The 16,189-nt window shown below is 42.9% G+C and overlaps 1 protein-coding gene across 4 annotated transcripts in view; it reads right to left on the bottom strand.

The window, feature by feature from the left end:
* The window catches only part of CREB1 (cAMP responsive element binding protein 1), a 448,507-nt gene that overhangs the window by 224,791 nt on the left and 207,527 nt on the right, over positions 1 to 16,189 (bottom strand). For all 4 annotated transcript variants that reach the window (XM_053698635.1, XM_053698634.1, XM_053698636.1 and 1 more), the window contains one exon: positions 15,632 to 15,732. In XM_053698635.1, coding sequence (XP_053554610.1) covers positions 15,632 to 15,732 — 101 coding nt within the window. The remainder of the gene's footprint in view (positions 1 to 15,631; positions 15,733 to 16,189) is intronic.

Raw genomic sequence — 16,189 nt, 5'->3', positions numbered from 1 at the left:
CCATTTCCTGTTGGGGAAGAGAATATCCCACAAGTAAGGATGACGCCGTGGACCGGACACACCTATGTTGGAGAAACTATACATTGTTACAAAAACACTCCAAGATGGGCTATATAAATGGATCATCTTCAAAACATTTATGTAAAGAAAAATCTAGTGTACAATGACATATTCCATTCTTTGAAACATTATATATAAAGAATAGAACTGTCTGTGGTACTATTTAATATCAGAGATTTTTCCATACATACGGACAGCTTGCTATTACAACACAGCATCTACTATTCATCAATATCAGTTATTGTTGTTTAGTTATTTTATTACGCCTCAAGCTAATTTGGATGTTTTACGTCATAGTTATGAATGATGTAACTAGATGACAATAGTATAGAACTTAGCTTTAACCCACCACGGTTATGACAATAGCTTTTCGCATTTTTCTATACTGTTATTTTTACTCTAGTGGAGAACATATATTATTAAATCTTAAAGCTGCATAGGAAGATATTTTGAACTACTGGATAATACTGCTACCAATACTAATTCTCCTTATTTTTCAACAATTTATTTTCCCATTTTTAACATCTAATAAAAACAGAATTTATGTTTACCTGATAAATTTCTTTCTCCAACGGTGTGTCCGGTCCACGGCGTCATCCTTACTTGTGGGATATTCTCTTCCCCAACAGGAAATGGCAAAGAGCCCAGCAAAGCTGGTCACATGATCCCTCCTAGGCTCCGCCTACCCCAGTCATTCGACCGACGTTAAGGAGGAATATTTGCATAGGAGAAACCATATGGTACCGTGGTGACTGTAGTTAAAGAAAATAAAATATCAGACCTGATTAAAAAAACCAGGGCGGGCCGTGGACCGGACACACCGTTGGAGAAAGAAATTTATCAGGTAAACATAAATTCTGTTTTCTCCAACATAGGTGTGTCCGGTCCACGGCGTCATCCTTACTTGTGGGAACCAATACCAAAGCTTTAGGACACGGATGAAGGGAGGGAGCAAATCAGGTCACCTAAATGGAAGGCACCACGGCTTGCAAAACCTTTCTCCCAAAAATAGCCTCAGAAGAAGCAAAAGTATCAAACTTGTAAAATTTGGTAAAAGTGTGCAGTGAAGACCAAGTCGCTGCCCTACATATCTGATCAACAGAAGCCTCGTTCTTGAAGGCCCATGTGGAAGCCACAGCCCTAGTGGAATGAGCTGTGATTCTTTCGGGAGGCTGCCGTCCGGCAGTCTCGTAAGCCAATCTGATGATGCTTTTAATCCAAAGAGAGAGAGAGGTAGAAGTTGCTTTTTGACCTCTCCTTTTACCTGAATAAACAACAAACAAGGAAGATGTTTGTCTAAAATCCTTTGTAGCATCTAAATAGAATTTTAGAGCGCGAACAACATCCAAATTGTGCAACAAACGTTCCTTCTTTGAAACTGGTTTTGGACACAGAGAAGGTACGATAATCTCCTGGTTAATGTTTTTGTTAGAAACAACTTTTGGAAGAAAACCAGGTTTAGTACGTAAAACCACCTTATCTGCATGGAACACCAGATAAGGAGGAGAACACTGCAGAGCAGATAATTCTGAGACTCTTCTAGCAGAAGAAATCGCAACTAAAAACAAAACTTTCCAAGATAATAACTTAATATCAACGGAATGTAAGGGTTCAAACGGAACCCCCTGAAGAACTGAAAGAACTAAATTGAGACTCCAAGGAGGAGTCAAAGGTTTGTAAACAGGCTTGATTCTAACCAGAGCCTGAACAAAGGCTTGAACATCTGGCACAGCTACAGCTTTTTGTGAAGTAATACCGACAAGGCAGAAATCTGTCCCTTCAGGGAACTAGCAGATAATCCTTTGTCCAATCCTTCTTGAAGGAAGGATAGAATCCTAGGAATCTTAACCTTGTCCCAAGGGAATCCTTTAGATTCACACCAACAGATATATTTTTTCCAAATTTTGTGGTAAATCTTTCTAGTCACAGGCTTTCTGGCCTGAACAAGAGTATCGATAACAGAATCTGAGAATCCTCGCTTCGATAAAATCAAGCGTTCAATCTCCAAGCAGTCAGCTGGAGTGAAACCAGATTCGGATGTTCGAACGGACCCTGAACAAGAAGGTCTCGTCTCAAAGGTAGCTTCCAAGGTGGAGCCGATGACATATTCACCAGATCTGCATACCAAGTCCTGCGTGGCCACGCAGGAGCTATCAAGATCACCGACGCCCTCTCCTGCTTGATCCTGGCTATCAGCCTGGGGATGAGAGGAAATGGCGGGAACACATAAGCTAGTTTGAAGGTCCAAGGTGCTACTAGTGCATCCACTAGAGCCGCCTTGGGATCCCTGGATCTGGCCCCGTAGCAAGGAACTTTGAAGTTCTGACGAGAGGCCATCAGATCCATGTCTGGAATGCCCCACAGGTGAGTGACTTGGGCAAAGATTTCCGGATGGAGTTCCCACTCCCCCGGATGCAATGTCTGCCGACTCAGAAAATCCGCTTCCCAATTTTCCACTCCTGGGATGTGGATAGCAGACAGGTGGCAGGAGTGAGACTCCGCCCAAAGAATAATTTTGGTTACTTCTTCCATCGCTAGGGAACTTCTTGTTCCCCCCTGATGGTTGATGTATGCAACAGTCGTCATGTTGTCTGATTGAAACCGTATGAACCTGGTCCTCGCAAGCTGGGGCCAGGCCTGGAGAGCATTGAATATCGCTCTCAGTTCCAGAATATTTATCGGTAGAAGAGATTCTTCCCGAGACCAAAGACCCTGAGCTTTCAGGGATCCCCAGACCGCGCCCCAGCCTATCAGACTGGCGTCGGTCGTGACAATGACCCACTCTGGTCTGTGGAACATCATCCCTTGAGACAGATTGTCCAGGGACAGCCACCAACGGAGTGAGTCTCTGGTCCTCTGATTTACTTGTATCTTCGGAGACAAGTCTGTATAGTCCCCATTCCACTGACTGAGCATGCACAGTTGTAATGGTCTTAGATGAATGCGCGCAAAAGGAACTATGTCCATCGCCGCCACCATCAAACCGATCACTTCCATGCACTGAGCTATGGAAGGAAGAGGAACGGAATGAAGTATCCGACAAGAGTCCAGAAGCTTTGTTTTTCTGGCCTCTGTTAGAAAGATCCTCATTTCTAAGGAGTCTATAATTGTTCCCAAGAAGGGAACCCTTGTTGACGGGGATAGAGAACTCTTTTCCACGTTCACTTTCCAGCCGTGAGATCTGAGAAAGGCCAGTACAATGTCCGTGTGAGCCTTTGCTTGAGGAAGGGACGACGCTTGAATCAGAATGTCGTCCAGGTAAGGTACTACTGCAATGCCCCTTGGTCTTAGCACCGCTAGAAGGGACCCTAGTACCTTTGTGAAAATCCTTGGAGCAGTGGCTAATCCGAAAGGAAGCGCCACGAACTGGTAATGTTTGTCCAGGAATGCAAACCTTAGGAACCGATGATGTTCCTTGTGGATAGGAATATGTAGATACGCATCCTTTAAATCCACCGTGGTCATGAATTGACCTTCCTGGATGGAAGGAAGGATAGTTCGAATGGTTTCCATCTTGAACGATGGGACCTTGAGAAATTTGTTTAAGATCTTGAGATCTAGGATTGGTCTGAACGTTCCCTCTTTTTTGGGAACTATGAACAGATTGGAGTAGAACCCCATCCCTTGTTCTCTTAATGGAACAGGATGAATCACTCCCATTTTTAACAGGTCTTCTACACAATGTAAGAACGCCTGTCTTTTTATGTGGTCTGAAGACAACTGAGACCTGTGGAACCTCCCCCTTGGGGGAAGTTCCTTGAATTCCAGAAGATAACCCTGGGAGACTATTTCTAGCGCCCAAGGATCCAGAACATCTCTTGCCCAAGCCTGAGCGAAGAGAGAGAGTCTGCCCCCCCCCAGATCCGGTCCCGGATCGGGGGCCAATATTTCATGCTGTCTTGGTAGCAGTGGCAGGTTTCTTGGCCTGCTTTCCCTTGTTCCAGCCTTGCATTGGTCTCCAAGCTGGCTTGGCCTGAGAAGTATTACCCTCTTGCTTAGAGGACGTAGCACCTTGGGCTGGTCCGTTTTTACGAAAGGGACGAAAATTAGGTCTATTTTTTGCCTTGAAAGGCCGATCCTGAGGAAGGGCGTGGCCCTTACCCCCAGTGATATCAGAGATAATCTCTTTCAAGTCAGGACCAAACAACGTTTTCCCCTTGAAAGGAATGTTTAGTAGCTTGTTCTTGGAAGACGCATCAGCCGACCAAGATTTCAACCAAAGCGCTCTGCGCGCCACAATAGCAAACCCAGAGTTCTTAGCCGCTAACTTAGCCAATTGCAAAGAGGCGTCTAGAGTGAAAGAATTAGCCAATTTGAGAGCATTGATTCTGTCCATAATCTCCTCATAAGGAGGAGAGTCACTATCGAGCACCTTAAGCAGTTCATCAAACCAGAAATATGCGGCAGTAGTGACAGGGACAATGCATGAAATGGGTTGTAGAAGGTAACCCTGCTGAACAAACATCTTTTTAAGCAAACCTTCTAATTTTTTATCCATAGGATCTTTGAAAGCACAACTATCCTCTATTGGAATAGTGGTGCGTTTGTTTAAAGTAGAAACCGCTCCCTCGACCTTGGGGACTGACTGCCATAAGTCCTTTCTGGGGTCGACCATAGGAAACAATTTTTTAAATATGGGGGGAGGGACGAAAGGAATACCGGGCCTTTCCCATTCTTTATTAACAATGTCCGCCACCCGCTTGGGTATAGGAAAAGCTTCTGGGAGCCCCGGCACCTCTAGGAACTTGTCCATTTTACATAGTTTCTCTGGGATGACTAAATTTTCACAATCATCCAGAGTGGATAATACCTCCTTAAGCAAAATGCGGAGATGTTCCAATTTAAATTTAAATGTAATCACATCAGATTCAGCCTGCTGAGAAATGTTCCCTAAATCAGTAATTTCTCCCTCAGACAAAACCTCCCTGGCCCCCTCAGATTGGGTTAGGGGCCCTTCAGAGATATTAATATCAGCGTCGTCATGCTCTTCAGTAACTAAAACAGAGCAGCCACGCTTACGCTGACAAGGGTTCATTTTGGCTAAAATGTTTTTGACAGAATTATCCATTACAGCCGTTAATTGTTGCATAGTAAGGAGTATTGGCGCGCTAGATGTACTAGGGGCCTCCTGAGTGGGCAAGACTCGTGTAGACGAAGGAGGGAATGATGCAGTACCATGCTTACTCCCCTCACTTGAGGAATCATCTTGGGCATCATTGTCATTATCACATAAATCACATTTATTTAAATGAATAGGAATTCTGGCTTCCCCACATTCAGAACACAGTCTATCTGGTAGTTCAGACATGTTAAACAGGCATAAACTTGATCAGAAAGTACAAAAAACGTTTTAAAATAAAACCGTTACTGTCACTTTAAATTTTAAACTGAACACACTTTATTACTGCAATTGCGAAAAAACATGAAGGAATTGTTCAAAATTCACCAAATTTTCACCACAGCGTCTTAAAGCCTTGAAAATATTGCACACCAATTTTGGAAGCTTTAACCCTTAAAATAACGGAACCGGAGCCGTTTTAAGCTTTAAACCCCTTTACAGTCCCTGGTATCTGCTTTGCTGAGACCCAACCAAACCCAAAGGGGAATACGATACCAAATGACGCCTTCAGAAGTCTTTTATAAGTATCAGAGCTCCTCTCACATGCGACTGCATGCCATGCCTCTCAAAAACAAGTGCGCAACACCGGCGCGAAAATGAGACTCTGCCTATGCTTGGGGAAAGCCCCTAAAGAATAAGGTGTCTAAAACAGTGCCTGCCGATATTATTATATCAAAATACCCAGATAAAATGATTCCTCAGGGCTAAATATGTGTTAATAATCAATCGATTTAGCCCAGAAAAAGTCTACAGTTTAAATAAGCCCTTGTGAAGCCCTTATTTACAATCGTAATAAACATGGCTTACCGGATCCCATAGGGAAAATGACAGCTTCCAGCATTACATCGTCTTGTTAGAATGTGTCATACCTCAAGCAGCAAGAGACTGCAAACTGTTCCCCCAACTGAAGTTAATTGCTCTCAACAGTCCTGTGTGGAACAGCCATGGATTTTAGTTACGGTTGCTAAAATCATTTTCCTCATACAAACAGAATTCTTCATCTCTTTTCTGTTTCTGAGTAAATAGTACGTACCAGCACTATTTGAAAATAACAAACTCTTGATTGAATAATGAAAAACTACAGTTAAACACTAAAAAACTCTAAGCCATCTCCGTGGAGATGTTGCCTGTACAACGGCAAAGAGAATGACTGGGGTAGGCGGAGCCTAGGAGGGATCATGTGACCAGCTTTGCTGGGCTCTTTGCCATTTCCTGTTGGGGAAGAGAATATCCCACAAGTAAGGATGACGCCGTGGACCGGACACACCTATGTTGGAGAAAGTTATGTTTTATATGCATTCACTATTTTCTGCCTGTGAAGTCTGGGCATAGAGTGCAATATTTGCATTCTTTAGTGTAAATATCTATCTTTTGTCCACATTTGTAATGTCACTGTTAGTATATGTGTATACTAATATATAATATATGTTGCCAGATTTGTACACAAATCATGTGTACATGTTCATACTAATAGCCAGTGAGCTTGTAAGGTGCAGGTACTTACTACACCTCCATCCCCTGGGCTTACCTCGACTGCAGAAACATGTATCCAGCAGACAAGCCCATCCTAAGCAGTGTGAGCTTAGGATGTGTGCTGAATTAACAGCATCTACAACCCTGGAGATTGGATAAGTCCACTTTTCACCTAGGTAGGGTTGTGGATTAACAAGCAGCAGCTCACTGTAGACCACTGATTGGTAGACAAATCCACATTTCACCTAGGAGGCCTGCAACAATTCTCACTGAAAGAAGATCTTTCACTGCCTAGCTGAAAAATCCCTTGTCTGCCCATCTGATCGACAGGTCGCTGTAAGGAGGATTCGGATGTCAGAACAGTTTAGAGGATCCCCTTTCAAACAAATCAGAAGATCTTGCACTTCACTTTCACCCCGCTCCTCATCAAGGAGACCGAAGAAAATGACTGAGGATGTGAAGTGGGGAGAATTTAAAACTCTGGTGTCTTTTGCCTCCTCCTAGTGGTCAGGAGGGGAATAGTCCTACAGTACACGTTATGGTTCATGGACTCTTACTATCTGATGTAAAAAATTATAAATGTGCAATTCAGGTGATGAACATAAATAAATATTCTTTAACCCCTTAATGACCGGACCATTTTTCAATTTTCTTACCCTTAATGACAATGGCTATTTTTACATTTCTGCAGTGTTTGTGTTTAGCTGTAATTTCCCTCTTACTCATTTACTGTACCCACACATATTATATACCGTTTTTCTCGCCATTAAATGGACTTTCTAAAGATACCATTATTTTCATCATGTCTTATAATTTACTAAAAAAAAATAATAAAATATGAGGAAAAAATGGAAAAAAACACACTTTTTCTAACTTTGACCCCCAAAATATGTTACACATCTACAATCACCAAAAACACCCATGCTACATAGTTTCTAAATTGTGTCCTGAGTTTATAAATACCCAATGTTTACATGTTCTTTGCTTTTTTTGCAATTTATGGGGCAATAAATACAAGTAGCACTTCGCTATTTCCAAACCACTTTTTTTCAAAATTAGCGCTAGTTACATTGGAACCCTGATATCTGTCAGGAATACCTGAATATCCCTTGACATGTATATATTTTTTTTTAGAAGACAACCCAAAGTATTGATCTAGGCCCATTTTGGTATATTTCATGCCACCATTTCACCGCCAAATGCGATAAAAAAAAAAAAAGTTCACTTTTTCACAAAATTTGTCACAAACTTTAGGTTTCCCACTGAAATTATTTACAAACAGCTTATGCAATTATGGCACAAATGGTTGTAAATGCTTCTCTGGGATCCCCTTTTTTCAGAAATAGCAGACTTATATGGCTTTTGGGTTGCTTTTTGGTAATTAGAAGGCCGCTAAATGCCGCTGCCCACCACACATGTTTTATGCCCAGGAGTGAAGGGGTTAATTAGGGAGCTTGTAGGGAGCTTGTAGGGTTAATTTTAGCTTTAGTGTAGTGTAGTAGACAACCCCAAGTATTGATCTAGGCCCATTTTGGTATATTTCATGCCACCATTTCACCGCCAAATGCGATAAAAAAAAAAAAGTTCACTTTTTCACAAAATTTGTCACAAACTTTAGGTTTCCCACTGAAATTATTTACAAACAGCTTATGCAATTATGGCACAAATGGTTGTAAATGCTTCTCTGGGATCCCCTTTTTTCAGAAATAGCAGACTTATATGGCTTTTGGGTTGCTTTTTGGTAATTAGAAGGCCGCTAAATGCCGCTGCCCACCACACGTGTTTTATGCCCAGGAGTGAAGGGGTTAATTAGGGAGCTTGAAGGGAGCTTGTAGGGTTAATTTTAGCTTTAGTGTAGTGTAGTAGACAACCCCAAGTATTGATCTAGGCCCATTTTGGTATATTTTATGCCACCATTTCACCGCCAAATGCGAGCAAATAAAAAAAAAAAACTTAACATTTTTCACAATTTTAGGTTTCTCACTGAAATTATTTACAAACAGCTTGTGCAATTATGGCAGAAATTGTTGTAAAAGCTTCTCTGGGATCCCCTTTGTTCAGAAAACATAATTTATGCTTACCTGATAAATTCCTTTCTTCTGTTGTGTGATCAGTCCACGGGTCATCATTACTTCTGGGATATAACTCCTCCCCAACAGGAAATGCAAGAGGATTCACCCAGCAGAGCTGCATATAGCTCCTCCCCTCTACGTCAGTCCCAGTCATTCGACCAAGAATCAACGAGAAAGGAGTAACCAAGGGTGAAGTGGTGACTGGAGTATAATTTAAAAAATATTTACCTGCCTTAAAACAGGGCGGGCCGTGGACTGATCACACAACAGAAGAAAGGAATTTATCAGGTAAGCATAAATTATGTTTTCTTCTGTTATGTGTGATCAGTCCACGGGTCATCATTACTTCTGGGATACCAATACCAAAGCAAAAGTACACGGATGACGGGAGGGATAGGCAGGCTCATTATACAGAAGGAACCACTGCCTGAAGAACCTTTCTCCCAAAAATAGCCTCCGAAGAAGCAAAAGTGTCAAATTTGTAAAATTTGGAAAAAGTATGAAGCGAAGACCAAGTTGCAGCCTTGCAAATCTGTTCAACAGAGGCCTCATTCTTAAAGGCCCAAGTGGAAGCCACAGCTCTAGTGGAGTGGGCTGTAATTCTTTCAGGAGGCTGCTGTCCAGCAGTCTCATAGGCTAAACGTATTATGCTACGAAGCCAAAAAGAGAGAGAGGTAGCAGAAGCTTTTTGACCTCTCCTCTGTCCAGAATAAACGACAAACAGGGAAGAAGTTTGGCGAAAATCTTTAGTTGCCTGCAAGTAGAACTTGAGGGCACGAACTACATCCAGATTGTGTAGAAGACGTTCCTTCTTTGAAGAAGGATTTGGACACAAGGATGGAACAACAATCTCTTGATTGATATTCCTGTTAGTGACTACCTTAGGTAAGAACCCAGGTTTAGTACGCAGAACTACCTTGTCTGAGTGAAAAATCAGATAAGGAGAATCACAATGTAAGGCTGATAACTCAGAGACTCTTCGAGCCGAGGAAATAGCCATTAAAAACAGAACTTTCCAAGGTAACAATTTTATATCAATGGAATGAAGGGGTTCAAACGGAACACCTTGTAAAACGTTAAGAACTAAGTTTAAACTCCATGGCGGAGCAACAGCTTTAAACACAGGCTTGATCCTAGCTAAAGCCTGACAAAAGGCCTGGACGTCTGGATTTTCTGACAGACGCCTGTGTAACAAGATGGACAGAGCTGAAATCTGTCCCTTTAATGAACTAGCTGATAAACCCTTTTCTAAACCTTCTTGTAGAAAAGACAATATCCTAGCGATCCTAACCTTACTCCAGGAGTAACCTTTGGATTCGCACCAGTATAGGTATTTACGCCATATTTTATGGTAAATCCTTCTGGTAACAGGCTTCCTAGCCTGTATCAGGGTATCAATAACCGACTCAGAAAAACCACGTTTTGATAAAATCAAGCGTTCAATTTCCAAGCAGTCAGCTTCAGAGAAGTTAGATTTTGATGTTTGAATGGACCCTGTATCAGAAGGTCCTGTCTTAGAGGTAGAGACCAAGGCGGACAGGATGACATGTCCACTAGATCTGCATACCAAGTCCTGCGTGGCCATGCAGGCGCTATTAAAATCACTGATGCTCTCTCCTGTTTGATTTTGGCAATCAATCGAGGAAGCAGCGGGAAGGGTGGAAACACATAAGCCATCCCGAAGTTCCAAGGTGCTGTCAAAGCATCTATCAGAACCGCTCCCGGATCCCTGGATCTGGACCCGTAGTGAGGAAGTTTGGCGTTCTGGCGAGACGCCATGAGATCTATCTCTGGTTTGCCCCAACGTCGAAGTATTTGGGCAAAGACCTCCGGATGAAGTTCCCACTCCCCCGGATGAAAAGTCTGGCGACTCAAGAAATCCGCCTCCCAGTTCTCCACTCCCGGGATGTGGATTGCTGACAGGTGGCAAGAGTGAGACTCTGCCCAGCGAATTATCTTTGATACTTCCATCATTGCTAGGGAGCTTCTTGTCCCTCCCTGATGGTTGATGTAAGCTACAGTCGTGATGTTGTCCGACTGAAACCTGATGAACCCCCGAGTTGTTAATTGGGGCCAAGCCAGAAGGGCATTGAGAACTGCTCTCAATTCCAGAATGTTTATTGGAAGGAGACTCTCCTCCTGATTCCATAGTCCCTGAGCCTTCAGAGAATTCCAGACAGCGCCCCAACCTAGTAGGCTGGCGTCTGTTGTTACAATTGTCCAGTCTGGCCTGCTGAATGGCATCCCCCTGGATAGGTGTGGCCGATAAAGCCACCATAGAAGAGAATTTCTGGTCTCTTGATTCAGATTCAGAGTAGGGGACAAATCTGAGTAATCCCCATTCCACTGACTTAGCATGCACAATTGCAGCGGTCTGAGGTGTAGGCGTGCAAAAGGTACTATGTCCATTGCCGCTACCATTAAGCCGATCACCTCCATGCATTGAGCTACTGACGGGTGTTGAATGGAATGAAGGACACGGCATGCATTTTGAAGCTTTGTTAACCTGTCTTCTGTCAGGTAAATCTTCATTTCTACAGAATCTATAAGAGTCCCCAAGAATGGAACTCTTGTGAGAGGAAAAAGAGAACTCTTCTTTTCGTTCACTTTCCATCCATGCGACCTTAGAAATGCCAGAACTAACTCTGTATGAGACTTGGCAGTCTGAAAGCTTGAAGCTTGTATTAGAATGTCGTCTAGGTACGGAGCTACCGAAATCCCTCGCGGTCTTAGTACCGCCAGAAGGGCACCCAGAACCTTTGTGAAGATTCTTGGAGCCGTAGCCAATCCGAATGGAAGAGCTACAAACTGGTAGTGCCTGTCTAAGAAGGCAAACCTTAGATACCGGTGATGATCTTTGTGGATCGGTATGTGAAGGTAAGCATCTTTTAAATCCACTGTGGTCATGTACTGACCCTTTTGGATCATGGGTAAGATTGTCCGAATAGTTTCCATTTTGAAGGATGGAACTCTTAGGAATTTGTTTAGAATCTTTAAATCTAAGATTGGCCTGAAAGTTCCCTCTTTTTTGGGAACCACAAACAGGTTTGAGTAGAACCCTTGTCCTTGTTCCGACCGCGGAACCGGATGGATCACTCCCATTAATAACAGGTCTTGTACACAGCGTAGAAACGCCTCTTTCTTTATCTGGTTTGTTGACAACCTTGACAGATGAAATCTCCCTCTTGGGGGAGATAATTTGAAGTCTAGAAGGTATCCCTGAGATATGATCTCTAGTGCCCAGGGATCCTGAACATCTCTTGCCCAGGCCTGGGCGAAGAGAGAAAGTCTGCCCCCCACTAGATCCGGTCCCGGATCGGGGGCTCTCGATTCATGCTGTCTTTGGGGCAGCAGCAGGTTTCCTGGCCTGCTTGCTCTTGTTCCAGGACTGGTTAGGTTTCCAGCCTTGCCTGTAACGAGCAACAGCTCCCTCCTGTTTTGGTGCAGTGGAGGTTGATGCTGCTCCTGTTTTGAAATTCCGAAAGGGACGAAAATTAGACTGTCTAGCCTTAGCTTTGGCTTTGTCTTGAGGTAGGGCGTGGCCCTTACCTCCTGTAATGTCAGCGATAATTTCTTTCAAACCGGGCCCAAATAAAGACTGCCCCTTGAAAGGTATATTAAGTAATTTGGACTTAGAAGTAACATCGGCTGACCAGGATTTTAGCCACAGCGCCCTACGTGCCTGTATGGCGAATCCTGAGTTCTTAGCCGTAAGTTTGGTTAAATGTACTACGGCCTCCGAAATGAAAGAATTAGCTAGTTTAAGGACTCTAAGCCTGTCCGTAATGTCGTCTAGCGTAGATGAACTAAAGTTCTCTTCCAGAGACTCAATCCAAAATGCTGCCGCAGCCGTAATCGGCGCGATACATGCAAGGGGTTGCAATATAAAACCTTGTTGAACAAACATTTTCTTAAGGTAACCCTCTAATTTTTTATCCATTGGATCTGAAAAAGCACAGCTATCCTCCACCGGGATAGTGGTACGCTTAGCTAAAGTAGAAACTGCTCCCTCCACCTTAGGGACCGTTTGCCATAAGTCCCGAGTGGTGGCGTCTATTGGAAACATCTTTCTAAATATTGGAGGGGGTGAGAACGGCACACCGGGTCTATCCCACTCCTTAGTAACAATTTCAGTTAGTCTCTTAGGTATAGGAAAAACGTCAGTACTCGCCGGTACCGCAAAGTATTTATCCAACCTACACAGTTTCTCTGGTATTGCAACGGTGTTACAATCATTAAGAGCTGCTAAGACCTCCCCTAGTAATACACGGAGGTTTTCCAATTTAAATTTAAAATTTGAAATATCTGAATCCAATCTGTTTGGATCAGAACCGTCACCCACAGAATGAAGCTCTCCGTCCTCATGTTCTGCGAGCTGTGACGCAGTATCAGACATGGCCCTAGTATTGTCAGCGCACTCTGTTCTCACCCCAGAGTGATCACGCTTGCCTCTTAGTTCTGGTAATTTAGACAAAACTTCAGTCATAACAGTAGCCATATCTTGTAATGTTATCTGTAATGGCCGCCCAGATGTACTAGGCGCCATAATATCACGCACCTCCCGGGCGGGAGATGCAGGTACTGCCGCGTGAGGCGAGTTAGTCGGCATAACTCTCCCCTCGCTGTTTGGTGAAATTTGTTCACATTGTACAGATTGACTTTTATTTAAAGTAGCATCAATACAGTTAGTACATAAATTTCTATTGGGCTCCACCTTGGCATTGGAACAAATGACACAGATATCTTCCTCTGAGTCAGACATGTTTAACACACTAGCAAAAAAACTTACAACTTGGTTATAATCTTTTTTAGCAAAAACGTACTGTGCCTCAAAGAGGTACTAAACGATTAAATGACAGTTGAAATAATGAACTGAAAAAACAGTTATAGCATCAAACTTTAAAACAACACAACTTTTAGCAAAGGTTTGTTCCCATTAGTAAAATAACAATAATTAAATTTGACATAAAAAATACAAAGCAACGTTTTTATTCACAGTCACTATAAGAATTCTCACAGCTCTGCTGAGAGAATTTACCTCCCTTCAAAGAAGTTTGAAGACCCCTGAGATCTGTCAGAGATGAACCGGATCATGCAGGAAATATAAAAGTAACTGACTGGAATTTTTTGATGCGTAGCAAAGAGCGCCAAAAACGGCCCCTCCCTCTCCCACACAGCAGTGAAGAGAAACGAAACTGTCACAAATAAAAGCAAAAAAGGCTGCCAAGTGGAAAATAATGCCCATTAATATTTATTCACACAGTACCTCAGCAATGTAAACGATTCTACATTCCAGCAAAAACGTTTAACATGATAAATAGTTATTAAAAGGATTAGTGACCTTTAACAGAGTAGTTCCGGTGAAATACCATCCCCAGAATACTGAAGTGTATACATACATGTCATTTTAACGGTATGGCAGGATTTTCTCATCAATTCCATTCAGAAAATAAAAACTGCTACATACCTCAATGCAGATTCATCTGCCCGCTGTCCCCTGATCTGAAGCCTTTACCTCCCTCAGATGGCCGAGAACAGCAATATGATCTTAACAACTCCGGTTAAAATCATAGTAAAAAACTCTGGCAGATTCTTCCTCAAACTCTGCCAGAGAAGTAATAACACGCTCCGGTGCTATTGTAAAATAACAAACTTTTGATTGAAGTCATAAAAACTAAGTATAATCACCATAGTCCTCTCACACATCCTATCTAGTCGTTGGGTGCAAGAGAATGACTGGGACTGACGTAGAGGGGAGGAGCTATATGCAGCTCTGCTGGGTGAATCCTCTTGCATTTCCTGTTGGGGAGGAGTTATATCCCAGAAGTAATGATGACCCGTGGACTGATCACACATAACAGAAGAAATAGCAGACTTATATGGCTTTGGCGTTGCTTTTTGGTAATTAGAAGGCCGCTAAATGCTGCTGCGCACCACACTTTAATTATGCCCAACAGTGAAGGGGTTAAATTAGGTAGCTTGTAGGGAGCTTGCAGGGTTAATTTTAGAGATCAGCCTCTCACCTGACAATTCCCACCCCCTGATCCCTCCCAAACAGCTCTCTTCCCTCCCCCACCCCACAATTGTTCCCGCCATCTTTAGTACTGGCAGAAAGTCTGCCAGTACTAAATAAAAGAGGTTTTTTTAAAAAAAAATAAAAATAATAAAGTATTTTAGCTGTGATGGACCCCTGCCTTAGCCCCAACCTCCCTGATCCCCCCTCCAGCTCTCTAACCCTCTCCCCTACCTAATTACCACCATCTTGGGTACTGGCAGCTGTCTGCCAGTACCCAGTTTGGCCCCAAAAACCCCCCAAAAAGTATTTTTATTTTATTTTTACTTAAAAAACTATTTCTGTAGTGTAGCAGCCCCCCACAATACCCCCACCCCCTCCCAGATCCTTTTATATATTTTTTTTTAAAAAATCCCTTTTTTTCCCCTTTCTGCCCTCATTTATTGGTGTCATTGTGGGTAATGGGTGCACGTGCACGCGCCCGCACGTGCATGCGCGCACATGCATGCTCATGTGCACACACGCGCACGCGCATCGTGCACGCGCACCCTCACACCTGGCACTATCGCTACCGGTGCCGAGAGGGCCACTCTGCATCGGGGGCTTGTAAAGTGGTATTGCAGGATGCCTCCATATCGAGGCATCACTGCAATACCCTCAGAGCTGCTGGAACATTTGTGATCGCTTCCAGCACTCTGTTAGACAACTGACGTACCAGGTACGTCCATTGTCATTAACTGCTTGTTAATGCATGACGTACCTGGTACGTCAGTTGTCATTAAGGGGTTAAAGCAGTATAAAAATAATAGTAAGAAGTGGCCTGACATAGAATAGTTCCCAGAATACACCAGACAAAAAATTGCTAACAAGTAAAATACTAATGATTAGTTCTACCTGTAGGATGGCCGCCTGGATAAGATTTCTCTGCGTTTCTGTGAGTCTGTAACGCTGTCTACAGATTCTTGGGAATCTTCACTTTCTGCAATAGTGGAAATCTGATTGAATAAAAACATTAAACAATTAGTCTTAATAAAAGTTTAGCTCCAAACCATAAAACAATCAAAACATATTAACAGGGAAACAGTAAGTGTAATGCTGATGAGGACCTTACAAAGAAAGAAAATAACTGATAAATCTGTACAGGAGTTCTTTATACAGCAGAGCTTGATCAATCTGGAAGTCAGGGTGCCAGGGGAGCATACAAAATAAGTCCTTGCGTCCCAGAAAGTTCTGTACCATTGTTCCCTAGGAAAGAGGTTCAGGGGCTTACTGCTGCAACTCTCTCCTTCCAATGTGTGCACTTATCTCAGAACAGTCTCTATCTTCATCAATATTATTATTTCTGTGGCCCTCAACTAAATGCTCCTCCTACATAACCTCCTGCTACTTGAGAAACAGCAGTGCTGATATTAAAAACCCAGAAAATGCAGTTAAAGCGATGGTAAACTTTAG

The sequence above is a fragment of the Bombina bombina genome, chromosome 1 (genome assembly GCF_027579735.1).
Source record: "Bombina bombina isolate aBomBom1 chromosome 1, aBomBom1.pri, whole genome shotgun sequence".
Classification (NCBI taxonomy): Eukaryota; Metazoa; Chordata; class Amphibia; order Anura; family Bombinatoridae; genus Bombina; species Bombina bombina.
Note: the sequence above shows the minus strand (reverse complement) of the source record. Positions and strands in the feature narration are given on the sequence as shown.